This window comes from Protopterus annectens, chromosome 13.part0 (genome assembly GCF_019279795.1).
Source record: "Protopterus annectens isolate FY-2018-M chromosome 13.part0, PAN1.0, whole genome shotgun sequence".
Lineage (NCBI taxonomy): Eukaryota > Metazoa > Chordata > Ceratodontiformes > Protopteridae > Protopterus > Protopterus annectens.
The window spans coordinates 189,751,182-189,777,191 of NC_056747.1; the positions used below are offsets into that span (position 1 = coordinate 189,751,182).

Consider the following 26,010-nt stretch of genomic DNA (forward strand, 5'->3'; position numbering starts at 1 on the left):
CCATGACGTCAGGTAGTCAGGGGTATAAAGCATGCAGCCGATGCCATTACATCAATTTTTCTTGCCCCAGATGTTAGGTGCCCCCATAATGGGAAGCAATTACATACAAGCTTAGACCCCCAACAAAAAAGCAAATACACCAAAAAGCTTTAAGCACAGTAAACAAGAATAAAGGGACAGTCAATAGAAGTCAGGGAGCTGGAGGGAGGGTAACCAGGACTGCAACAGTGAATACACTCGAACATCTACATTTATGTTAAGTGTACACAACTGTACTATGTTCTTTGTGTTTCACAGTTGCAGTCACCACATTTGGGTAGATTCCCAAAGCGAAGGATGGGAGAAGGTAATTAGATAGCGTTAGAACCAGATATAAAGCCCTGCAAGACTGCAGTGGCAAAGCCAGCTCTGGATTTAGAAATAATTGGCAAGTGGTAATACTTGGTGAAGGTATGTACAGAACTCCAGGTAGCAGCTTCTAGGATGTCCTTGGTACGAACACCTCTGAGAAAGGCTGTAGAGGTACATGCAGTTCTAGTTGAATGTGGTCTTATCCCCTGTGGGGTAGGTTTTCCATGGTGCTTATAGCAGAAATGAATGCAATGGCCTATCCACTTAGAAATGGTTTGCTTCAAAATGGCCTTCCCCTCTGCCCCTGCAGCAAATGCAACAAACAGCTGTTCAAATTTCCTGAGAGGCTTAGTCCTGTTCAAGTAAAATCTAAGTTGTCTGCGCACGTCCAAGGAGTGCAGTGTTCATTCCCCTTTGTTCTGTGGATTAGAAAAGAAGGTTGGCAAATGAATGGACTGATTAAGGGCCACAATGGATACCACCTTGGGCATGAAGGAGGGATTGGTCCCGAGGGACACCCTGTCAGCATGAAAGATGATGAAAGGCTCCACTGCCATGAGGGCCTGTAATTCAAATACCCTTCTTGCTGAAGTGATGGCTAGAAGGAAGGCTGTTTTCCAAAAAAGGAATTTCAACAATGCATTTGCAGCTAGATCAAAGGGGGTAAGAGTGAGCTTTTCCAATACAAAGTTAAGGTCCCAGGCTGGAGTAGGGGCTCCCCTGGGTGGTCTTCAGTTTTTGGCCCCTCTGAGGAATTGATTCAGCAGTGGATGAGAAAAGAGGGGTGGTTCTGTATTGTAATGAGCTGAAATGGCTGAGGCATGAATTTTGATGGAGGAAAAGGAAAGGCCCTTGTGTAGCATCTCAGTTAAGTATTGAATAATATGGGATAAATTGGGCGCTGCTGTGTCCATCGACTGAGTTTGGCTCCAGAAACAGAATCTTTTCCATTTTGTCAGCATAGGATTGTCTAGTACTAGGCCTCATTGCCTCCAGAATGACATCCATTACTTGCTTACTGAGGGATGGTAACGGAGAGATCAGGTAATTAGCCAGGCTGCCAGGTTCAGGGTTTGAAGCTGTGGGTGCAGAATCTGGCACTCCTGCTGGAACAGCAGGGCAGGGGTCTGAGGCAGGTGCCATGGTGGCAGCAGTGACACACTGTGCAAGAGGGGGTACACCAGTGTTGGCGTGGTCAGTGTGGTGCAATCGGTAAGGACAGGGCATCCACTTTCCAAGCTTGTTTGTGGGGAGTCCTTGTGCAGAATTTGTCCAATTGGTAGTTCTGGGGGGAGACAAACAGGTCTATCTCTGGGCTCCCCCATTTGTTTCTTAACATGTTGAATATCTTTGGTTCTAGTTTCCACTCGTGTGGGTCCATGATATTTCTGCTTAGGTTGTCTGCCAGTGTATTTAGCTTTCCTGGCAGGAACGGAGCCTGTAGGCGCACTTGGTAGCTCAAGGCTGTGTTCCACAGAGCCATGGATAGTCTGCAGAAAGGGTAGGAGTGGGTTCTCCCCTGCTTGCTTATGTACCACATAACAGTGGCGTTGTAAGTCTTTACCAATAACTGTCCTGGAAGAATGTGGTCCTTGAAGGCTGTCAGGGCATTCTGTACAGCTAACATTTCTTTTTGACTGATAAGCAGGTGCATTTGATTTGTGTTCCATTTGCCCTGAATGCACTGCCCTGCCAAGTGAGCCCCCCATGCATAATCTGATGTGTCTGTTGTTAGGGTTTGGGCGGTAGGGGGTAGAGTGTATGGCAGTCCCTTGTTTTGGTGGCAGGCCTCTGCCCACCAAAGGAACTCTATCTGCAGACAAGGTATGATAGGGATCACTGATTCTAGATCCTGAGAATGTTGACACCATAAGATACCATTGTAGTTTCCTCATATGCAGTCTTGCATCTGGAATTAGTAGAATGCAAGAGGCCATGAACCCCAGGGCTTGCAGAATTTTCCTTGCATATAGCTGGGTCTTTGTGGCCAGTAGTTTGAAGTAGACTGTCAAATGAACCTGTTTCTCTGGCATGAGGTAGGCCATCTGGGAAGTTGTATTCAAGCTTGCTCCCAGGAATAAAATTTGTTGGCAGGGTACAAGACATGATTTCTTTTCATTTATGGTGTCCCCCAGAGACGTTCAGAATTTCTTTACAAATGCCAGATGATTTAATAGTATGTCCTGACAATCGTCCAGGTATGGGTATATTTGAATATTTCTTTGCATGCAAAATGCAATGCCTGGAGCTATGCACTTTGTGAATACCCTGGGCACAGTAGATAAGCCAAAGGGCAGTGCAGAGAACTGATAGTGCATGTAGCCTGCTCTGAAGCGTAGGTATCTCTTCTGCAAGATTCCCTTATTGGGATGTGCAGGTAGGGTTCCTTTAAATCCAGTGTTGCCAACCAGCCATCTTTGCCTAGCATGGGAAGCAGATGAAGATTTAGCATCTTGAATTTTGGGATTACCAAAAATGTGTTTAGGATAACTGGTCCAGGATAGGACGCCAGGAATTGCCTTTTCTGGGTAGCAGGAAAAGTCTTGAGTAGAAACCTTGCCCCCATTCTTCTGGGACAGGTTGAACAACCATGACGCTTAAGAGAGAGAGAATTTGCTTTTGAGCATCTGCCCACTGATCTGGGGGTAGGGTCTGGCCAACTGTTTGGGGTTGGTAAGGAGTGGAAGTGAAATCTGTATCCTTGGGGAAACTATTTAAAACCCATTTGTCCTGGCTAATGAGTTTCCAATTTTTTGCATGCAAGGCAAGCTTTCCCCGTAAAGGAACAGTCAGTTGAGCAGGACTTGGAAGATTTAAAGTTAAGTCATTGAAACAGTTTACCATAGGGGGAAGTCTTACTTCTACCTGCTTTGGAAGTGGGAAACCCCCACTGCTTAGGCCTGTGAGTACCTTGGGACTGAAGCCTGTGTTTTCTGCTGGTTCTGGGTTTGGACTGAGAAGGCCTGGAAGAGACAGGAAAGGACCAGTTCTTAGAGGGCCAATGCCTACTAAATCTGGGAGGCTGTTCTTGCAGGAAATCTTTAACAGTTTGCATAGATTTAGCTTTTTTGCTCCATCTTTTTAGTACTAATTCTGCTTTGTTGCCAAACAGGCAGTCTTGTTTTAAGGGAGCATCCAGTAATTTAGCTTTAAAGTGATCTGGCAAAGATTGCTCCTTAAGCCAAGCATGCCTTCTAAGTACAGACCCAGTGACAGCAGCCCTGCAAGATGCCTGAAATGAATCAAAGCCACATTGCAAAGTATGTTTTCCAACACGTTCAGCAGAATGCATTAAATCCTGTAAATCTTTATTTTCAGCACAGTCAGGAATCAACATCATTTTCTGTTTAAGCAATCCAATAATATGCTGCTGATACTTTAACATATGAAGCTGGCAGTTTAAGGCCCTAATGGCCAAGGTTGCAGAAGTGTATAGCTTCTTACCCCTTCTATCCAGCGCCCTGGAATCTTTATCAGAGGGGGTAGGATTTTTGGCAGCAGTAGCCTTAATGCCCTTGGGTCCCTGTAAAATGTTCTCAGGATCCGCAGAAGGATTTTTAAAGAGGAACTTGTGAGAGTCAGGTACCCTGTAACCTATCAGGTTTTCTGGGAGCAAGATGGAAAGTGTCAGGGGCCAGGCTAGATTCCGAGAAGGCATCATCTACAATGTCCAGTACAGGAGAAATAGCTAAAGGCCTGTGTTGAGGTACGAGTAAGAACTCCCTATGCCTCTTTTTGAAATCAGAGGAATCCTGGCTTTCCCAACGAAAATGCTCCATAAGAGTATGCAAGGTTTCACCAAGAGAGAAATCCTCTGGAGGGGAAGCAGAGGGAATGGAGTCCTCTGCATCACAGTCCTCATCGATAGATAAGGGCAAATTCCGATCAGAGAAAACAGAAATTTCAGAATCCTGATCAGAAGAATCAGAAGGAAAATCAGTCCTAAGTCTCTTAGAGGGGGAAGGGTGACTTCCTCTGATTAGAGTAATAAGGTCTTCAGCCATTCTTATCATTTGTTTTTTTGGCATAGGGGCCTGACCATGCAGTCTGGGCGTCAGTTTTCTAGGCATGGAACGAGTTTTAGGCCTTAAAGAAGAAGATGGTGTTGGTTTAATATGCAAGTCAGTAGGCCTGAATATACCCTCAGAAGCTGGTACCTGCACAGCGGTTCCGGTCCCATCCAAGGTAGAGACTTCCACAGGTTCCACAGTCGAAGAAGCATCTCGCAGCATACCGGACTCCGAATGGGTCTCAGTAGGAGCTTGCAAATCTAAAGTAGTGGGTATCAGAGGCTGCAAAAGCGCCTCACTGAGTACCAGTGAACTGGCGACTAGCTTAGGAAAAGCACAGTTGGCAGTTTTGGACCTATGCGGTCTGTCTATCTTTGCGTTTTTTCGGAATGTCGGTAGTCTGGTGGCTTACCAAAGCCATTTCTGGATAAGTGAACAGAATACCAAAATATTTAGGTGCGTAAATGAACCGATGAATAGTACGAGGTTTGAATAAGGCACAAAACCGACAGGGAGGTATGTCGTGGTCTGGGCCTAAGCAAGGAATGCAGTACAGATGAAAATCTTTATGAGGTATTTGCTCTCCACAAGAAATACAATTGTTAACTTTTACTGACATCGGATTAGAGCAAGAAAAAGGACCCCCAACAGGGTACTTAGCTTAGTCAAAGACTTCGGATCTGAAACTCGAAAACAAAAATTTCAGGAGTCAGATGACCGGCACTTGCGAACTTACTTCTGCTTCAGGCACCGCACAGCAAGAAAGACTGATGTAATGGTGTCGGCTGCATGCTTTATACCCCTGACTATCTGACGTCATGGAAGATGAGACAGCAACCCGACGCAGGACCCAAGACTTTGATAATCAAGCCGACTGAGGGCTACTGCAAGCTGATACCCCAAATGTGATGACTGCAACAGTGAAACACGAACATCATCTGTGCTTGATTAACTGGATAATAGGAATTCCGTATCTTGCTTACTAAAAGCATTCAAACCAGTGAATGACTTGACACCAGCCTGAATACTGCACCAAGTTTCATTCTAAATTTTCTGGCAACAAATGTTCAACATTCTGAAAGTTTACAGCATACATTAACAGCATTTGGGATCTATACCCTACCAGTGAATCTAGCAAAAAAATTATAGAGTATCTTTTACCTGTGGTCCACGAACAAGAGGCGGCATCACAATTTGAGTATTCTGTGGCCCCAGCTTTGACACTAACTGCTGCCCACCGCGCACTAGTGGGGGAGGGATGACAGTGCTAGAAGTACGTACTGGAGTAACCTGTTAAAAAAAAAAAAAAAAAAAAAAAAAGTTTATCAAGTTTTCAATAAAAAAATCACATACTTCATTAACCAGATCTCATGTGCATTTATAGTACAAGTACAATAACATGACATCACCAGAAGAACACACCAACAAAAGTACACCCTTGCAGCATGAGCAGTTATAAGATTGCAACACCAGATGAAGGGTCCAGCTCAACTCTCTCTCTCTCTCCTTAACCAACCCCGAATGTCTTAGTCAGCCAAAATGTTCTTAACACTGAAGCCCCTCCCAGCCCCTTTGGTTCTTTGATTGCATAAACATGACAACTTCTATGAGAGAAAATGATCAAACAACAAACTTCCTTCCTCTATTACTGTGAAATAAAACAGACCAAGTCAGCCCAGAAAATAAATGACAAATAGTTGCAACCTGCAAATTCAGGGGAACTGGAGACAGAGAGCTCTTGCTCTAATGGCACTGCTTTGATGATGTACTGTTATGGTAAATACCTCAAGCACCCGTACAACCTTACTTCAAAATACTCTTGCTGAAATAATTACGAGACAGCACAGCCAACAGCGTGAAGACCACTTGGAAGAAACCAATTTCTGACACCACAGAAAGGAGCTCATCATAAAATGGGAATACACCATCTGGAGCCATAACCAAGTTATAATGCTCTGTGAAATAGAGAAAAGATGACCAGAAAGCAACTGCATTGATGTCTTCCAGTCAAGCACTGCAGAAGGAAGTAGCAAAGATTATGACCCACTGTAGCAGAGTGCACCTTATACAACAGCAATCAAAGATCTTCCCATATTTACTGTGTCAGAAGGTATGAGGCCAGATAATTACATGGACAGAATCTACTTACTTAACATACTACACATCTAACCATTAATGAAAAGAAGTTAAGGACACCTTCTGAAGGGCCGCAATCTGATGAGAAAAAACTCACTTGTCAACATCTACTGAACACAATATCACCCCCCCCTCTCTTTACTGGGCAATAAACAGAGGCTGAGAGAGATTTAGGTGTCTCCCCATGAGAAAATGGAGTGAAGCTATGACCAGTACAAAACAAAGTTCTACTGTAGAAAATCACAAAGGCTTTATGAGTGAGCACAGTGCTCAGAAAAAAGTCAGACTGCAATCAGCAGACGAGTATTCCATAACAAATTCACAGTTAAGTACTAGGAATCAGTCTGCAAACCATTACAAGCCTCGCCAAAACCATACACTCAAAAGTACTTCCAGCCTCAAGGAGAGCAAGACAAGATAGACATGGGGAGAATTTGAGGCTGCCCATCCAGTTATCTAGGTTTACCCTGAAGGTGACATGGCTGCCATTTTGCTTGACATGTAACAGATGTTTGTACCATGAATACAGTGGGATACGAATCTGTTGAGTCAGTAAGTCTTGTTTACCTGCTGATGAAGGTTTAGTTCCTTTAACCAGTATTTGGGATAGCGGTTTTTTGTGAAGGAAGAGGTGATCAAAGAAGGTTGGATGTTTCATGCCTCAAGTAGACCGTCAAAGATAATCATGGGCAAATCTACAAGAGACTGTATACAGAGAGAGGGTTGCCTGTCTCTTCTGATAGCTAATAATTTTGGGGCTACTAATTTTTTTTTTTTTAGTTACAAATCCCTAAGATCTCTCAAGTTGAGAGATATATTTAGTCAAATGCTTGCCAAAATATGATACAAACAAGGGTACTTAAGACTTCTTTGGATCTAGTCAAGATGTTGGAAATTAGATGAGCCAGACGGAAGGTTTTTCCAAATTACTGCTGAGACATGATGGTTGAATAATGAATTATCAACCGGAGTGCCTAGAACCTTACATCAGTGTCTAATCGGACCGGCGTGTCACCTACATTGTATGTGAAAATGTTTTACCAAAATAAACTATGTGCTACATTTTTTCACATTTAATTTGAGACCAATGTCTTGCACCTGTTAACATGGTCTAACCCACGCTGAAGCAACTGTGCGTCAGGGGACGAGCAAATGACACTCAATTTACATTTAACTGCAAAGCTGAATAATTATAGGCTTAAAAGTTCCGGTCTAAAGGTTTGAAAAATGGATGCTAAATAGGAAAGGGCTCAAGACGGAGACCTGTGATAGGCCCCTGGCAACTTTTTTTGCTTTCAGAAGTGGTACAAGCAACTAACTATATGGCTTCTTTTAAATAACCAGTAAGCTAACCACCACATAACATAACGACTTGGCTCATATCTACAAATCTGGCAATGTGTACAAAGGAAATAAAGGCTCTGGCTAGGTCCAGATATGCATTATGTACTGCACAGCAACTATTTACTACTACAATTACTTTTTCAAAGAAATTAATCCAGTTAGAGAAGCAAAGACCTTCCTTTGATAATTTCAAATTGACGAGGGTCCAGGGTGAAGAGATTTTGTCCAGATTAATGAGGATGGAGATAATGCCTCTGTAGTTTTATATATGAGACAAGTGAGATTAATGGGTCTAGTGTTATCAGGGTTCTTGGCTGGCCTATCACTGTGTAACGGCATTACAATGGCTGTTTCAGGCTTCATGAATGCAACCAGAGGAAAGGCTTAGATTAGAGAGGATAAGCAGGAGTTCATATAGATCACACGAACAGCCTGGTATATCACCAGGGTCCATGGATGAATTATTAGCTTATGAGGGCTGACAGAACTTATTCCATATTAAAGGGGATGGCTGGGACCATGCAATCTGTGGAACAGATGTAACTGTGGGCAGAGTAAAATTTGAAAATCTGTCAGCAATGATATCGTTTGGGTCACACACCCTACAGTGTTATTATGGATTAGCTCTTAACATTGGTGGGTGTTCGTTCGTAACATATGGACATAGCTAAAAAATAGATTTGTACTTATTTTTGGTTTTACTGGTTATTTTAAGTTCATGCTCAACTTTTAAGCATTCTAATGGTTCTCTTATGTTCTTTACTAGTTTGCTTAAGTGTCTCCTTAAGGTAATTACAAGACCTTTTATACGCATTAAACAATTTCTCTTTTTATGTAATTCATTTAATTTATACGAGTATTCCACAACAGATTTTTTTTGTTTTTAAATTTCTAATTATATTAGGTGCTGATAAGGACTGCCTTTACAAAAACTATTTAAGGGGGAGTAAAAGACAGAAGTACTAACAGCTGCTTTAGCAATAGGATTCACCGGAGGTGGATTACAGTAAAATTTACTTAGGTTATCAAGTATGTGAAGGTGGTTTGCTTTTGAAACTTTCCTAAACAATCATTTACTAAGAATGTTCACTAGTTTTAAAGGAAAATGTCGCCAATGTATGGTCTGACTTAGCAAGGCAGGATGACGCATTGAACATGTGCAAGAAGTGCTTATGTTTATGAGGACCAGGTCAAGGATACTGGAGCCAGTAGTAGGATGGATAATTATCTGCAAGAGAGTTGGTATCTATTTCAAGAAAGCATTGGACATGCCACCATTGGCAGTATAGATCAGCCAATTTATTTATGGATAGTTGAAGTTCTCCAGTATAAAGGTGTTTGCATTAATAGGGATTTCAGCTGAAGTGTTAAGTGGCTACAATGCTCAGAAGGGGACATGAACATGTTCTACAGCTAGATAGGAGATGGAAATGATGATGATGTGGACACCTAGGAATTCAGAAGTACAATTGTGTATACTTACTATAAATGTAGATATTTTAGAGTGTATTCACTGTTGCAGTCAACACATTTGGGTTATCCCTGCAAGGGTACCACTCGGCCGGTCCGAATACCAGAAGCGTAATATTTCTGCGTTGGTTGCTGTAACTTCAGGACTGATGTCAGGTCATCAGTGGTATAAAGTAAGGCAGCCAACGCCATAGCATCTGTTTTTCTTGCCCTAAATGTCAAGAGCGCCCAAGTGGTAGCCAGGTTATGGTGGAAGAACCACATCAGTAGAAAGTAAATACCAGAATGTCCCTTGTAAGGAGAGAGAGAGAGAGAGGAGAGGGATGGAGGGAAAGAAAAGTACAGTTTTGTACCTACCATAAATGTAGATGTTAGAGTGTTCACACTGCTGCAGTCATTACACTTGGGTTATCCTGCCGTCAGGCGGTCCCGCAGTCAGCCTGAGTTCCAAAGTCTTGGTCCAGCGTTGGTTGCTGTCGCTTCTTCCCGGATGTCAGTGCGCCAGGGCAAGATGCATCCAACGCCATTTTCTTCAGTTTTTCTTGCCCCAGATGTCAGGTGCCCCCAAGTAGGTAGGCAATACATATTGCTAATCAAAAATATTTATTTTTATTTATTTTATTTTACATTTGTTGGCCGGGCTAGTCTAACTGGATATATGTCCATTTTCAGTAGAGGCCCGGGGAGAAAAGCTCCAAGTATTAATACATAGCTAAAACATCTGTCTACATAAAAGTTATAACAGTAAAACACTAAGCAGGAAAAAAAAGAAAAAGGAAAATTTTTTTTGGGATGGGCAAAGAACAATATTTTATAAAGTAGCTAATATGAAAGAAGGATAAAGTAAGAAAGGAGGTGAAGGAAAGATAGGAAAGGTATCGGAGAAAGAATAGGGTGAGTTGAGGAATAGGTTATTTTCCTAGGTCTAAAAAATAGTTACTTTTATGAAAGAGAGGCAAAATATACACCTAAGAAGAGAGGAAAGAAAAAAAAACTTTTTGGTACTTATTCAACAGGTAAGTTCCCTGTCTTAATGTGTAGTTGTGGAGCTTAGGAAACATCAACTGGGTTATTGGGTAAAGAAGGGGGAGAGGGAAAGGGAGATAGGAGACATAAGAGCAAGGCTAGTCTGGGTTAATGCAGGGGCATAGCCATTTTTTAAGGTACAATTTGAGATTCTTCTTGAAAATAGGAAGAGAAGTCAGGGATGAGATATCAGCGGGTAATTTGTTCCAATGTTTCTCAAATGAGTTGGAGAATAAGCCATCTCCTGCAGAGTTATTAGGTGTAGTCCTATTGATCAGGAGTTTATTGGAGGAGCATAGCTGTTTATTGGAGTTTTGGTGGGTTGGTACAGGGTTTTGTAAGCTATTATTAGTTGTTGTAGTTTGATCTGATTGAGAAGTTCTATCCAGCCAAGTTGTCTTAGATTAATACAGTGGTGGGTCCTAAAAGGAGATCCGGCAGCAAATCTAGCAATGTTGTTGTAGGATATAACTAGTTTATTAAGGCTTTTTTGACAGGTTGGTGTAAATAGGACATGCACAGAGTAAAGTAGATATTAGATGGGTTTTGGCTAGGGTAATTCTAGTAGCTGGGGTAAGAAATGGTTTGATTCTATAAGGGTTCCTATCTTTTTGTTCACAGTTTTTATAGTAGAGTTAATGTGATTTTCAAAATTGAGTTTATTGTCTATTGTAATTCCTAGTAGTTTTGTGGTGGTGTCGAGAGAGATACTAGTATTGTTGTTGGAAGTGACAGAGAAATTTCGGGGGATTTGGTTACGCGTTGGTGAGAAGAGTAGAAGTTTTGTTTTCTTTGAATTGAGTAGAAGGCAGCGTTGGGAGAACCATTGTTCTACTGTGTTAAAAGCTTTTTTGGTAAGAGACTGAAGTTCAGCTTGAGAGGTAGCTGTGCAGATAATAGTGGAGTCATCTGCATATTGAATACAGTTAGAAAAAGGGACAGCTGATTGAAGGTCATTGATAAAGATGGAAAAAAGAAGTGGACCTAAGATAGACACTTGTGGAATATCTAGGGAGATAGGAAGGTGGTCAGATAGCGAATTTTTCCAGACTACTGCTTGTTGACGGTTTTCGAGGTAAGATTTAAACCAAGTTATGCTGTTAGGATCCAGTGAGAGAGAATTGAGAATGTGTAAGAGCATTTTGTGATTCACCATGTCAAAGGCTTTAGACAAGTCAATGAATAGTGCAGATGAAAGACTGTTTAAATTGCGGTTAGTGCTGATGGTGTTTGGGAATGAGAGCAGAGCAGTGGTGGTACTGTGGGAAGGTCTGAAGCCGTGTTGACAGCAAGTAGGTTGTTTTGGAGAAGATGGTTTAGGAGTTGTTTATGGATACATTTTTCCAAGATTTTGGCAATAGGGGATAACAAAGCAATGGGGCAATAGTCAGACAGTCCAATAGAGTTTCCCCCTTTGTGTAGTAGGATGATGTGGGATATTTTCCAGATATCAGGGACAGTTCCTAGATTGATGGATCTATTTATCAGTATAGAAATAGGATAAGCAATAGCTTTAGCTCCTATTTGCAGAAACTCAGCAGGAAGTTTGTCTTCAGAGGGGGAGGAAGGTTTTAGTTTTTGCAGTAGTGATAAAATATATGATGTAGGGATGGGAAGGAAGTGAAATGAGGGTGGTGTATTTACAGAGAAGGGATGTAGATTTGAGGTGTCAGGAGATAGGTGACTAGTCAGATTTTGTATAGTATTTGTGAAGTAGGAGTTAAAGGCATTAGCTATTTGCATAGGGTTATCAGGGTTAGAGTCCTGAGGGTTGGGTGTGATTGATTGGCTTGGGGATAGAAGATTATTAATGGTGTACCAAAATATTTTAGGTTCCTTATTGGATATTTGTTGTAGACGAAGGTAGTAGTTCTGTTTGTCAGATAGTATGGCTTTTTTAGTTTTGTTCCTACATTCTCTAAAGGTTTGATGGTCAGCTTGGTTCTTGGAAGTACGCCATTTAGCCCAGCATTTGTTTCTGGTAATGATTAGTTGTCTAGTGTTGTTGCTAATCCAGGGGGCAGGTTTGGTTTTGATTCTAATCTTGCATATTGGTGCATGCTGATCTAAAATAGATAAGAATGTGGAGTTGAAGTATTGTACTGCATCATTGAGAGGTAGTGACTTTAGAGGAGTCCAGTCACAATGGTGTAGTTGTGCAAGAAAGAGTTCTGAATTAAATTTTACAATAAAAACAATACCTTCAGTTACCAGCAAATACACCCCAAAGTTGTATAGGATAGAAAGGTATAGATAAGTCCAGCTAGTTCAGAGGGGATGGAGGGAGGGTAACCTGGACTGCAGCAGTGTGAATACTCGAACATCTACATTTATGGTAGGTACAAAACTGTACTATGTTCATCGTGTTACACTGCTGCAGTCATTACACTTGGGTAGAATCCCAAAGCTGAGGTTGGGTGGCTGGTCTATAAAGAGTTAGGATTGGCTATGAGGCCCTGCAGAACTGCAGTGGCAAATCCTGCTCTGGATTTAGAGTAAAGAGGCAGGTGGTAATGCTTGGTAAAAGTGTGCACTGAACTCCAAGTTGCAGCCTCCAAAATTTCCTTGGTAGGTACTCCTCTGAGAAAGGCTGTTAAAGTGGCTGTTGCCCTGGTGGAATGTGGCCTAATGTTATTTGGGACTGATTTTCCATGCTGTGTGTAGCAGTACCGAATACAGTGTCCTATCCATTTGGATATAGTGCCTTGCCCTGTGATCCTGCAGCATATGCTACAAACAGTTGCTCAGTTTTCCTGAAAGCCTTTGCTTTGTCCAAGTAGAAGCGTAGCTGCCTGTGTATGTCCAAAGAATGCAGACATTTCTCCCCTTTATTCTGGGGAGGTTTGGATAAAAAGTTGGCAAATGGATAGTTTAAGAGCCACACTAGATACCCCCTTTGGCATAAAGGTAGGGTTTGTCCTTAAAGATACCCTGTCCTGATGAAAAATTATAAAAGGTTCCACTGCCATTAATGCCTGTAGCTGTGAGACTCTTCGTGCTGAAGTTACTGCCAGGAACAGAGCTGTTTTCCATGATAAAAATTTAAGATCGGCTGTATTGGCTGGCTCAAAAGGTGGTAGGGTCAGTTTTTCCAAAACAAAATTGAGGTCCTAAGTTGGTGCTCTCCGGGGCAGTCTTATGTTTTTAGTCGCTCTGAGGTATTGCTTTAGCAAGAGATGAGAGAATAAAGGAGGATCCGTGTTGTAATGTGCTGAAATGGCAGAGGCGTGGATCTTAACTGATGAGAAGGATAGGCCTCTGTCCAGCATCTCAGTTAAGTATTGTAAAATCTGAGGAATGTTTGGAACAAGAGGGTCAAGGCTTTGAGCCTGGTTCCAGGCTCAGAATCTCTTCCATTTTTTCTGAGTAAGATTTCCAGGTGCTAGGCCTCCTGGCCTCCAAAATGACATCCATAACAACTTTAGAGAGAGGTGTTGTCTGTTTGACTAATGTATCTGCCTTGCAGCCAGGTTTAGGGTTTTGAGCTGACCGTCCAGGATCTGACTGTTTTGATGAGTCAGAAGGTGTGGAATTTGAGGCAAAATCCATGGTGGGCATTGAGCCAAGTTCCTTAAGATAGGGTACCAGTGCTGGTGAGGCCAGTCTGGAGCAACCAGGACCATCTGTGTTTTTTCTTGTCTGGCTTTTAGGAGTACCTTTGAAAGGAGAGGCAGTGGCGGGAAGGCAAACATTGTTTGGTTTTTCCAGCTGAACAGAAGAGCATCCACTTTCCATGTTTGTTTGTGATAAGTCCTTGTGCAGAATTTTTGTAGTTGGCAATTCAGTGGGGAGGCAAAAAGATCTATGTCTGGGCATACCCACTTTTGCGTTACCATGCTGAAGATTTGTGGATTCAATTTCCATTCGTGAGGGTCCATGATATTTCTGCTTAGATCGTCTGCCAGAGTATTTTTCTTTCTTGGCAGGAATTGTGCTTGCAGGTGAACTTGATACCTTAAAGCTGTGTTCCACAAGGTCATGGCTTGCCTGCATAGGGGATAAGAATGAGTGCCCCCTTGCTTGTTTATGTACCACATTACTGTGTTGTCTGTCTTTAGTAGTAATTGTCCTGGATGTAGAAGGTCCTTGAAAGCTGCTAGGGCATTCTGAACAGCCAACATCTCTTTTTGATTGATGTGAAGATGCATCTGGTCTGTGATCCACTTGCCCTGAATGCATTTTCCTGCCATGTGTGCTCCCCAGGTGTAATCCGAAGCATCTGTTGTTAGAGTTTGCCTGGCTGCGGGTTAGGTAAAAGGCTGACCCTTGTTAAGGTGACATGCCTGTGCCCACCATCGAAACTCCTGTTGTAGGCAGGGAATCATTGGTATTACTGCTTCTATACTGTGAGAGTCCAAACACTTTTCAGGTACCACTGTAATTTCCTCATATGTAGTCTGGCATATGGTATTAGTAGTATGCAGGATGCCATGAATCCCAGGGCCTGCAGAGTTTTTCTTGCAGAGAGATGGGATTTTCTTGCCAGCAATTGAAAATATTGAATTAGTTGAACGTGTTTGTCTGGCGTGAGGTAAGCCATCTGGGCCGTTGTATTTAAGCTGGCACCCAGGAATATAATCTGTTGCGAGGGCACTAGTTTTGACTTCTTTTCATTTACTGTGTACCCTAGAGAAATTGGCAACCTTTTTACAAACGCCAGATGCTGTAGAAGAATGTCCTTTGTCTCTGCTTGAATGAGGGAGGCAGTCCAGGTATGGATATATTTGAATTCCTTTTTGTCTGCAAAATGCAATTACTGGTGCCAGGCACTTTGTGAAGACCCTGGACGCAGTAGATAAGCCAAAGGGCAGTGCAGAGAATTGGTAGTGCATTGTAACAGCTTTGAATTTGAGGTATCTTCTGCAATTTTGTCTGATAGGGACATGCAGGTATGCCTCTTTGAGGTCCAGAGTAACAAGCCAAGCCTTCTTGCCCAGCATGGGTAGAAGCTACTGTAATGTCAACATTTTGAATTTCGGAATATCCAGGTAAGTATTCAGAATTGAATGGTCTAGTATGGGCCTCCAGGCCGTGTCCTTTCTGGGGACCAGGAAGAGTCTAGAGTAAAATCATTGTCCTTGTTCCTGTTGTGGTACTTTTTGAATAGCTCTCATGTCCATGAAGGCTGAAATTTGTTTTTGTGCCTCTGCCCACTGATTTTGTGGCAGGTCTGGCATTCCTTTTAGCCTTGGTAAAGTATGAAAATGGAATCTGTAACCTTGAGACGCAATATTCAGGACCCATTTGTCTTGGGTGATTGTTTGCCAGTTTTGAGAAAAAAGTGCTAGTTTTCCCCCTAAGGGGGCTTCCAAAAGGGACGTGCTTGGCGTACGAAGGGGAAAGTCACTGTGACCGTTTCCTGTAAGGTTGAAACTTGTCCTCACCACCTTTTGGGGTTGAGGTGCCCCCACTATCATTGTCTGTTTGAGCCTTGGGGTTGAGATCTGTTTCTTGGGCGTCTGTATCTGCCTCTCTGTGGCCTGTCTGACACTGGAAAGGAACAATTCTTTGTTGGCCAATTTCTGCTAAACCGAGGTGGCTGTACCTGTAAGAAATCCTTGACTGTTTGCATAGCTTTAGCTTTATCCTCCATTTTCTTTAACACCTCTTCTACCTTAACACCAAACAAAATATCATGCTGTAAAGGAGCATCTAATAATTTTGCCTTAACATGATCAGGTAAACTTTCTTCTTTCAACCAAGCATGTCTTCGAATCACAGAACCTGTAACTGCGGCTCTACAAGAGGCCTCTAAAGAATCAAAACCACATTGCAGAGTATGTTTTCCCAGCTGTTCAACTGCATGCAATAAATCCTGCATTTCTTTACAATCAGGAGCTTCTGAGCTTGCAAGCATTTTCTGCTTTAACTGAGCCATTAAATATTGTTGGTACTTAAAGCATGTGAAACTGGCAATTTAAAGCTCTTACTGCTAAAGTTGCAGAAGTGTATACTTTCTTCCCCCATCTATCCAAAGCTCTGGAATCCCTGTCAGAGGGTACTGGATTTTTTGCAATGGAAGCCTTAAACCCCTTTTGGACCCTGTGAAATAGTTTCTGGATCAGCAGAAGGGTTTTTGTAAAGAAACTTGTGAGAGTCAGGGACTCTAATACCTATCTGGCTTGACTGGAGCAGGGGGCAAAGAGTCAGGAGATAAACTGGATTCAGAGAACACATCATCCACAATATCTAGCACAGGCGGAATAGCCAGGGGCCTGTGTTGAGGCAATAAGAGGAAATCCCTGAGCCTTTTCTTGGATTCTGAGTAATCCTGGCTTTCCCAATGGAAATGGCTCCCTCATGGTATGTAAAGTTTCCCCAAAAGAATAATCCTCAGGAGGAGAGGCTGAAGGGATAGATTCTTCAGCATCAGAGTCCTCATAGGGGGGTAGAGAGTATCGCTGGTCTGAAGAGGAATCAGAGGAAATGGAAACCTGATCAGAGAAGTCATAGTCTGTATCCTGCCTAGACCTTTTCTCAGGAGGGGGATGAGAACCCCTGATTAGAGTAATGAGGTCTTCGGCCATTTTAAGCATCTGCTTCTTAGGTATGGAGGACTGTCCAGGAGAATGCTGTACTTGTTTCTTTATCTTTAATGGTACCTTTGTCTTGGTTGTTCTTTTAATGGTAAGTTGTCAAGGTCTGAAAACACCCTCAGAAGCTGATGACTGCTCAGCGGCTCCGGACCCATCTGAGGAATTAGTTTCCGTAGGCCCAATACCTTGAGTTTCCAGAGGCCTAGATGTCTCCACGTGGGAGTCGGAAGCGGCCTGTGGCTCTGAGGTAGCGGGTGTCAGGGGCTGCAAAAGCACCTCACTGAGAACCAGCGACTGGCCTAGAAGAGGTTTCGTCGTCAGTTTTGGACCTCAGATGCCTGTCTTTATCCTTGTCTTTGCATTTTTTCAGTATTCAGGTAGTCTGCTGATCCGACGGCATAGTATAATTGAACCTTCGGCCAAAGTACTGCAAAGCAAAATCAAAATGTCTTTTTATAGTGCGTTTGTTAAATCTAGCACAAAACCGACTAGTGACGTCGTGATCAGGGCCTAGGCATGGAATACAGTAAGAGTGGAAGTCCTTATGAGGTATTTGCTTCCCACACGAAATACAATTAACTTTTTCTGACATCGGCCTGAGGCAAGAAAAAAGTTTCCCCAACGGGGTACTTAGCTTTATTGAAGACTTCAGATCTGAAATTCGACTTCAAAAATCTCAGGAGTCAGCCGACCGGCACTTGCGAACTGCTTCTGCTTTGGGCACCGCGTGGCAAGAAAGACTGAAGAAAATGGCATCAGATGCATCTTATATACCCCTGGCGCACTGACGTCAGGGAAGAAGCGACAGCAACTGACGCCGGACCAAGACTTTGGAACTCAGGCCGACTGCGGGACCTCCTGACGGCAGGATAATCCAAGTGTAATGACTGCAGCAGTATAACACGATGAACATCCAGGACTACAACAGTGAATAAACTCGAACATCTACATTTATGGTAAGTGTACACAACTGTGCTATGTTCTTCATGTTTCACTGCTGCAGTCATCACATTTGGGTTGATTCCCAAAGCTGAGGAAAAGGGTGGAAGCAGTCAAGGAGACTAGGGTCTGGCTAGGATGCCCTGCAAAACTGCAGTGGCAAAGCCTGCCCTGGATTTGGAAAAGATAGGCAGGTGGTAATGTTTGTTGAAAGTGTGAACAGATGTCCAGGTGGCAGCCTCCAGAATGTCCCTGGTGGGGACTCCTCTGAGGAAAGCTGCAGAGGTGAAGGCTGCTCTGGTGGAGTGAGTCCTGACCCCCTTAGGGGGAGGCCTTCCGTGTTGCTTGTAACAGAAATGGATGCAGTGTGCTATCCATTTAGAAATTGTTTGTTTGGAGATGGCTTCACCCTCTGCCCCTGCAGCAAAGCTAACCAGCAACTGATCAGACTTTCTGAATGATTTAGTCCTGTCTAGATATAATCTAAGCTGTCTGTGCACATCTAGAGTGTTCCCCCTTGATGTCCTTCAAGGATGCATCTGCAGTCCAAACAAATGGGTTGTCCTGCCTCAGGCAGCCCTTCGGTCAGCCGGATTCCAAAGTCTGGGTCTGGCCTCGGCTGATGTCGCACTTCACCTGACGTCATAGCTGCTGTCAATTGGGTATAAAGGCATCAGCCGACGCCATTTTCCTCAGTCTTTCTTGCCGCGCGGTGCCCGAAGCAGAAGCTGTTCGCAAGTGCCGGTCGGTCAGATCCAGGGATTTCTACTACCGAAGACTTCTAAAAAGCTAAGTACCCCGTTGGGGACTCTTTCTTGCCTCAGCCGATGTCAGAAAAAGTAAATCATTGTTTAACTTGTGGGAAACAAATACCTCATAAGGATTTCCACTCTTACTGCCTTCCTTGCTTAGGCCCAGACCACGACGTAGCAGCTTGTCTAGCCTGTGCTTCCTTCAACCGACGGACACTTAGACATCGGTCGGAGTTTGCGGAGGAGTTTTTTGGTCCCGCTTTTGCTTACAAAATGCCGTCGGAGACTCCGACTTCACAATTAGCTAAAAAGCGTAAGGAAAAGGACCGACACTCGCGGTCCGCGGTTTCGGCCGAAACCACGGTTAAGCCAACCGCGAGTGTCTCGGTTTCGGCTGAAACAGAGTCCTCGTTTCTTCCTTCGGCCGAAAGCATACCTCCTACAGCCGAGGCCTCACACAGCATGGCTGAATCTGCTACTGAAATTTCTCCTGCTGTAGCAGGCTCCCAGGATTTATCAGATACTATTCCTTTAGACATATCTACTCCTGCACGTGGAGCTGCTAGGCCCCCTGCATCCATGTCTATCAAGGCTTTCTCTAGGGCTAAAGCAGCTAAATCTTCTAAGGCCTTGCCTGCTAAAACCCCCTCACACAGGCCTAGCTCTAGTTCCCAAATGCTCAGCCTGGCAGAGGATCTCATTTCTTTGATTAGGGGATCCCAACCTCACCCTGACAGGGCCTCTCATCCCCCTCCAGAGACGAGGCCTAGAGCAGAGCCCCCTGAGCCAGTTTCTACGGATTATTCCTCTGATTCAGAAAACTCAAATTATCCAGAAGGCCCTTGTTCTCCATATGAGGACTCTGACGCAGAAGACTCCATTCCTTCTGCCTCTCCTCCTGAGGAATTTTCTTTTGGGGAAACCTTGCATGCTATGAGAGAGCAATTTCAATGGCAAGGCCAGGATTTTTCAGATTCTAGGAAATGGCTAAGGACCTTTTTACATTTGCCACAGCATATGCCTTTAGCCATTCCTCCAGTACTAACAGTTGTGGATGATGCATTTAATGATGCTTGTACTGCCCCTGACTCTCTTCCCCCGGCCTCTGCTAAGCCCGACAGATACTACAGGGTCCCGGACACACATTATCACTTGTATAAGGCTCCTATTGCAGATCCTGAAACTATTTCTCAGGGCCCCAAAGCGGTAGCAACTACCAAAAACCCCCTCCCCTCTGAAAGAGAATCTAGAGCATTAGAGAGATGGGGTAAAAAAGTTTATACTTCTGCTACTCTTTCGGCTAGGGCCTTAAACTGTCAATTCCACATGATTCAGTATCAGGAATTTTTGTTAGATCAGCTAAATAAACTATCCTCTCCTGAACCTATAGACCGTAAGTCCCTTCAGGATTTGGTACATAACACTCAGCAGGTCAGTAATCATTCCTTAAAATGCGGCTATGATGCACTGGAGGCTTCCTTTAGATCAGCTATGACTGGTACAGTGATCAGAAGGCATGCATGGTTAAAAGAGCAATCCTTACCAGACCATGTAAAGTCAAAGCTCCTAGATGCTCCCATGGAGAAACTCAGTTTGTTTGGCTCCCCTGCACAGCAAGTGTTAAAGAAGGTGGAAGAAAAAGCAAAATCTGTCCAAACAGTCAAGGATTTCTTACATGTCCAGCCTCCTAGGTTTAGTAGAAATTGGCCTTCGAAGAATTGGTCCTTTCCAGACACCACCAGAGCACAGAGAGGCAGAAATAGGCGCCCAAGAGGCAGAGGTCAATCCAGAGGTGCCTACAGGGGACGTCAGTGGCAGCCTAACAACCAGAGGAGTACTGCCACAGATCCAGCTACTACCACTTCCACAGGACAGTCACAGTGACTTGGCTCTGATACCGCCTACCAGGGAACAACTGGAAGCACCCTTAGGCGGAAAGCTAGCCTTATTTTCAGTAAACTGGCATTACATTACAGGAGACAAATGGATTTTACAGACAATAGACAAAGGTTACAGGTTTCACTTCCATACTCTACTAAGGAAGACAGGAATGCCAAACCTACCACCAAACCAAAAAACAAACGCTCTAGGACAAATCAACCACTTACTAAGGATGAGAGCTATAGAAAAGGTACCGGCTATGCAACAAGGACAAGGATTTTATTCCAGACTTTTCCTGGTGCCAAGAAAAGAAAACCAATGGAGACCTATTCTCGACCTGTCCACTCTGAACTCATCTCATTGTTCCAAAATTCAAAATGCTGACCCTACAGCAACTTCTTCCCATGCTGGGCAAGGAGTCTTGGCTGGTGACTCTAGATCTCAAGGAGGCATACCTGCACGTCCCTATACGACCAGATTGCAGAAGATACCTCAGATTTCTTGCAGGATCAGAGCATTATCAATTCTCAGCATTGCCCTTTGGCTTATCTACTGCACCCAGAGTATTCACGAAATGCCTGGCATCAGTAATTGCTCATTGCAGGCTTCAGGGAATTCAAATTTATCCATACCTGGACGACTGCCTGATACAAGCGGACAACAAGATCAAATTAACAAAAGATTTGGAAAAGGTTATTCACTACTGCAAGCCCTGGGATACACAGTCAACTTAAAAAAGTCAAGACTGGTACCATCCCAAAGGATTACATTCTTGGGTGCAGAACTGGACACATCAAATCAAATGGCATTTCTCACAGCAGAAAAGCAAAAACAACTACCACTCTATTTCATGGCATTAACAACGCAGAACCAGCTTACAGCAAGGAAAGTCCTGCAAGCCCTGGGTTACATGGCATCCTGCATAATATTGATTCCACATGCCAGACTACATATGAGGAAGTTGCAATGGTACTTAAGGAATTTATGGTCTCAGCACAAGCACAGCCTAGAAACCCAAATTCCAATAATTCCATGCCTGAAGCAAGAATTCCTGTGGTGGGCTCAGGCCTGTTAGTTGAACAAAGGACTGCCTTTCCACAGCCCTCACCCAAGCCAGACTATCACCACGGACGCCTCAGACCTCGGTTGGGGGGCACACATGGTAGACAAGTGTATACAAGGCCTATGGACACAAGACAAGCTGAACCTACACATAAATCAAAAAGAGATGCTGGCAGTGAAACAGGCAATTCAGACATTCAGACCGTTTCTTCAACAAGGTCATTTGCTGATAAGGACGGACAACACCACAGTTATGTGGTATATCAACAAGCAGGGAGGCACACATTCATATCCTCTATGCCGGATGGCAATGGACCTGTGGAATGTGGCCCTGAACCTCAATATTCAGCTCCAGGCCATATTTGTGCCAGGAAAAGAAATATACTAGCAGATACCTTAAGCAGAACTACCACGGATGCCCACAAATGGATGCTGCATCCAGACATCTTCAAATCCATTACAAGGAAATGGGGGCTACCAGAAATAGACCTGTTCGCATCCCCACACAACCACCAATTGAGAAAATTCTGCACAAGGACATACCACCCACTTGCTTGGAAGGTGGACTCCCTATCCTTCAGTTGGGAAAACCTAACAGCATATGCATTCCCACCTCTTCCTTTGATGCACAAAGTGCTACTGAAGATCAAAGAAGATCAACCAAGGATCATACTGATAGCTCCAGACTGGCCGAGGCAGCATTGGTACCCGCTTCTGAGGAGTATGTCTCGGGCGCATGCATGGCCTCTACCTCTAGTTCCTTTGCTGCTAACACAGAACAACTTCAAGATCCTGCATCCAAACTTGAAAACACTGCAGCTAGCTGCTTGGAATCTTACATAAAACAAAATAACCCAGAATTATCTCAGAGGGTTAAAGACATTATCCTGGAGGCTCGCAGACCCTCCACAAGGAAGACTTATTCAGCAAAATGGAAAAGATACCTCATTTGGAGTGCAGCAAAAGGAGAAAATGTATAATTGGCAAACATAGCTAACATCCTGGAATATTTAGCAGAACTTTTCCACAATGGTCTGTCTTACTCTTCCATCAAGATTCATGCATCAGCAATTTCAGCAGAATATAACATGGATCCTCCAGTCTTCTCTCATCCTCTACTCAGGCAGTTTCTGAGAGGAATTAAAAATGTAAAACCTCCAAGGAAGCCACCTTTGCCTACATGGGACCTGAACTTTGTGCTAGAAAAGTTAACACTTCCCCCTTTTGAACCAGCAGCAACAGCCGAATTACAGTTCTTATCTTGGAAAACTGCTTTCCTGCTTGCAATCACTTCAGCAAGAAGGGTTTCTGAATTACAGGCATTAATGGCAGTACAGCCCTTCCTTATCTTCCATCAGGATAGAGTGACCTTGAGAACTAACCCTACTTTTATGCCAAAGGTGGTCTCCAGGGTATCATTGAACCAAGCAATCCACCTACCAACATTCTTCCCCAACCCACAGAACAGGGGGGAAAGACTACTGCATACCTTGGATGTTCACAGGCAATTGCGCTACTACCTGGACAGAACCAAGAACAATAGAAAAACTGACCAGCTTCTGGTAGCATATGCAGCAGGAATGGAAGGAAAAGCAATTTCAAAACAGACAATCTCAAAATGGATAGGAAATTGCATTAGATTCTGTTACTCTTTTCATGGAAAGACAACTCCAGAAAACATCAGACCTCACTCCACAAGGGCTACAGCCACTACTACAGCTTTCTTACGAGGAGTGGCTACCAAAGACATTTTAGAGGCTGCTACTTGGAGCTCCGTGCATACATTTGCCAAGCATTATAATCTGCCTTTATACTCCAGATCCCGAGCAGGTTTTGCCACTTCTGTTTTGCAAGGGATCTTAACTACACCATAATCTTCTTAGTGCCTTCTCCCCCAGTTTGGCTATGGTATTCTACCCATTTGTTAGGACTGCAGATGCATCCTTGAAGGACATAGTACAGTTTTGTACCTACCATAAATGTAGATGTCCGAGAGGTATGCATCTGCAGTCAGGATTACCCACCCTCCTTCCCCTCTGTGGTACTCCTAGGGTATTTGCCCATCTTGTAGCTAGCTGGGGGAATCTATTATGGTGTATTTGTTTGTATATATGTACATACATGTTTATTTTTGTTTACTCTCTACTGTTTGGAATCATTTGCATTTATCCAAATTTAGCCTTCCTAGAGGGCACCTGGCATCTGGGGCAAGAAACACTGAGGAAAATGGCGTCGGCTGATGCCTTTATACCCAATTGACAGCAGCTATGACGTCGGGTGAAGTGCGACATCAGCCGAGGCCAGACCCAGACTTTGGAATCCGGCCGACCGAAGGGCTGCCTGAGGCAGGACAACCCATTTGTTAGGACTGCAGATGCATACCTCTCGGACATCTACATTTATGGTAGGTACAAAACTGTACTTTCTGTGGGTTAGGGAAAAAGGTGGACAAATGAATGGATTAGTTGAGAGCCACACTGGACACCACTTTGGGCATGAAGGATGGGTTAGTCCTGAGGGAAACCTTGTCAGCATGGATGATGATGAAGGGCTCCACAGCCATGAGGGCTTGTAGCTCAGAGACCCTTCTGGCTGAAGTGATGACCAGAAGAAAATCTGTCATCCAAGAGAGAAATTTTTAACTCTGCTGAAGATGCTGGTTCGAAGGGGGGGCAGGGTGAGTTTTTCCAACACAAAATTAAGGTCCCAAGTTGGGGTACGTGCTCTTCTGGGTGGCCTCAGGTTGCTAGCCCCTCTTAGGAATTGTTTGATCAGAGGGTGTAAGAAAAGGGGCTGCTCAGTGGGGAAATGAGCAGAGATAGCAGAGGCATGAATTTTAAGAGAGTAAAAAGACCGACCACTGTACAGGTGGTCAGCTAGGTAATCCAGGATCAGAAGAAGGGAGGGCTGTGTCGTATCGGCTCCCTTAGCCTGAATCCAGGTGCAGAACCTTTTCCATTTGTCAGCATAAGACTTTCTAGTGCTAGGGCGTCTGGCCTCACGTATAACATCTAGAACCTATTTATGGAGGTTGGCAGATTAATCAGTATTTAGGGAATAACCCAAGCTGCCAAACTGAGGGTCTGCAATTGGGGATGCATGAATTCTCCTTCTCTATGGGTCAGGATGGCTGGGGTCTGACTGAGATGCCTTGGTGGCAGTGGGGACAGACTGGACGGCAGTTGGTACCGGTGCTGGCGAGGCGATTCTAAAGCAATAAGAATTGTCCTACTTTTTCCTCCCTTATTTTGAGCAGTACCCTGGTAATTAGAGGTAGTGGAGAAAAGCCACAGACGGATAGACTGACCCAGGGGGAGGACAAGGCATCCACTTTTCAAGCCATGCAGTGATGTTCCCTGGTGCAGAACTTGCTGAGCTGACGGTTCCTGTGGTAGGCAAAGAGGTTGACCTTCGGGTTGCCCCATTTCTGAGTTATTAGAGTGAAGGTTCTTTTGTCTAGCTGCCACTCGTGTGGGTCCAGAAGATTTCTGCTTAAGTGATCTGCCTTTGAGTTTAGAGAACCTGGCAGGAATTGTGCTAACAGGTGTAGTTGCATGGCAGAGGCTGTGTGCCAAAGGGTCATGGTCAGCCTGCACAGAGGGTAGGAGTGAGTCCCTCCCTGCTTGTTGATGTACCACATCACAGTGGACAGTCAACATCTCTTTTTGGCTGATATGCAGATGGATTTGCTGTGGGATCCATTGGCCCTGTATGCACCTGCCGTCCAGGTGCGAACCCCAGGCATAGTCTGATGCATCTCTGGTGAGGGTCTGGGCGGCAGGGGGTGGTGAGAAAGGTAGTCCCTTGTTGTGGGAGCATGCTGCTGCCTACCAAAGAAAATCTTTCCTGAGGCAAGGTATCACGAGTTTCCAGGTCTTCAGTGTTGACACCAAAGGCTTTTTTAGGTATCACTGAAGTTTCTTCTAACATCCCAGGCTGCGTTCTACATGAACTACAGAACAAACTGGCACCCCACCTAACTACCATGTTCAATCATAGCCTCACCTCAGGCTTTGTGCCCACTGAATGGCACACAGCAATGGTTATCCCACTCCACAAAGGGGGAGCCATCACTGACCCTGGAAACTACCAGCCCAGCCTGACGAGCCTGGTCTGCAAGGTTATGGAACGTATCATCATGGAACTTATAAACAATGACATTGGTAATCTCCAAACTCTGGACCCTACCCAATTCAGGTTTGTAAAAGGCAGATCATGTCTCCTAAACCTGATAAACTTCTATGAAGTGGTCACCAAAGCCATAGATGAGGGTAAGGTGGTTCACACAGCCTATCTAGATCTTGCCAAGGCTTTCAACACCATCCCCCACTCTGGAATTACAGATAAACTCACTAAACTAGGTATAAATCCCTATGTCACAAGATGCGATGCCAAGTGGCTCACTGACAGAACCCACACTGTGAAAGTAGCAGACTCTAAATCCAACTTCAGACCAGTGACAAGTCACTGGATTCAGTCCTGGGTCCTTTCCTGTTTGGTATC

General features: G+C 44.0%; 1 protein-coding gene across 1 annotated transcript in view; it reads right to left on the bottom strand.

Moving 5' to 3' along the window:
- The window catches only part of GATAD2A (GATA zinc finger domain containing 2A), a 1,922,743-nt gene that overhangs the window by 590,912 nt on the left and 1,305,821 nt on the right, over positions 1-26,010 (bottom strand). The window contains exon 6 of the mRNA XM_044054781.1: positions 5,523-5,651. Coding sequence (XP_043910716.1) covers positions 5,523-5,651 — 129 coding nt within the window. The remainder of the gene's footprint in view (positions 1-5,522; positions 5,652-26,010) is intronic.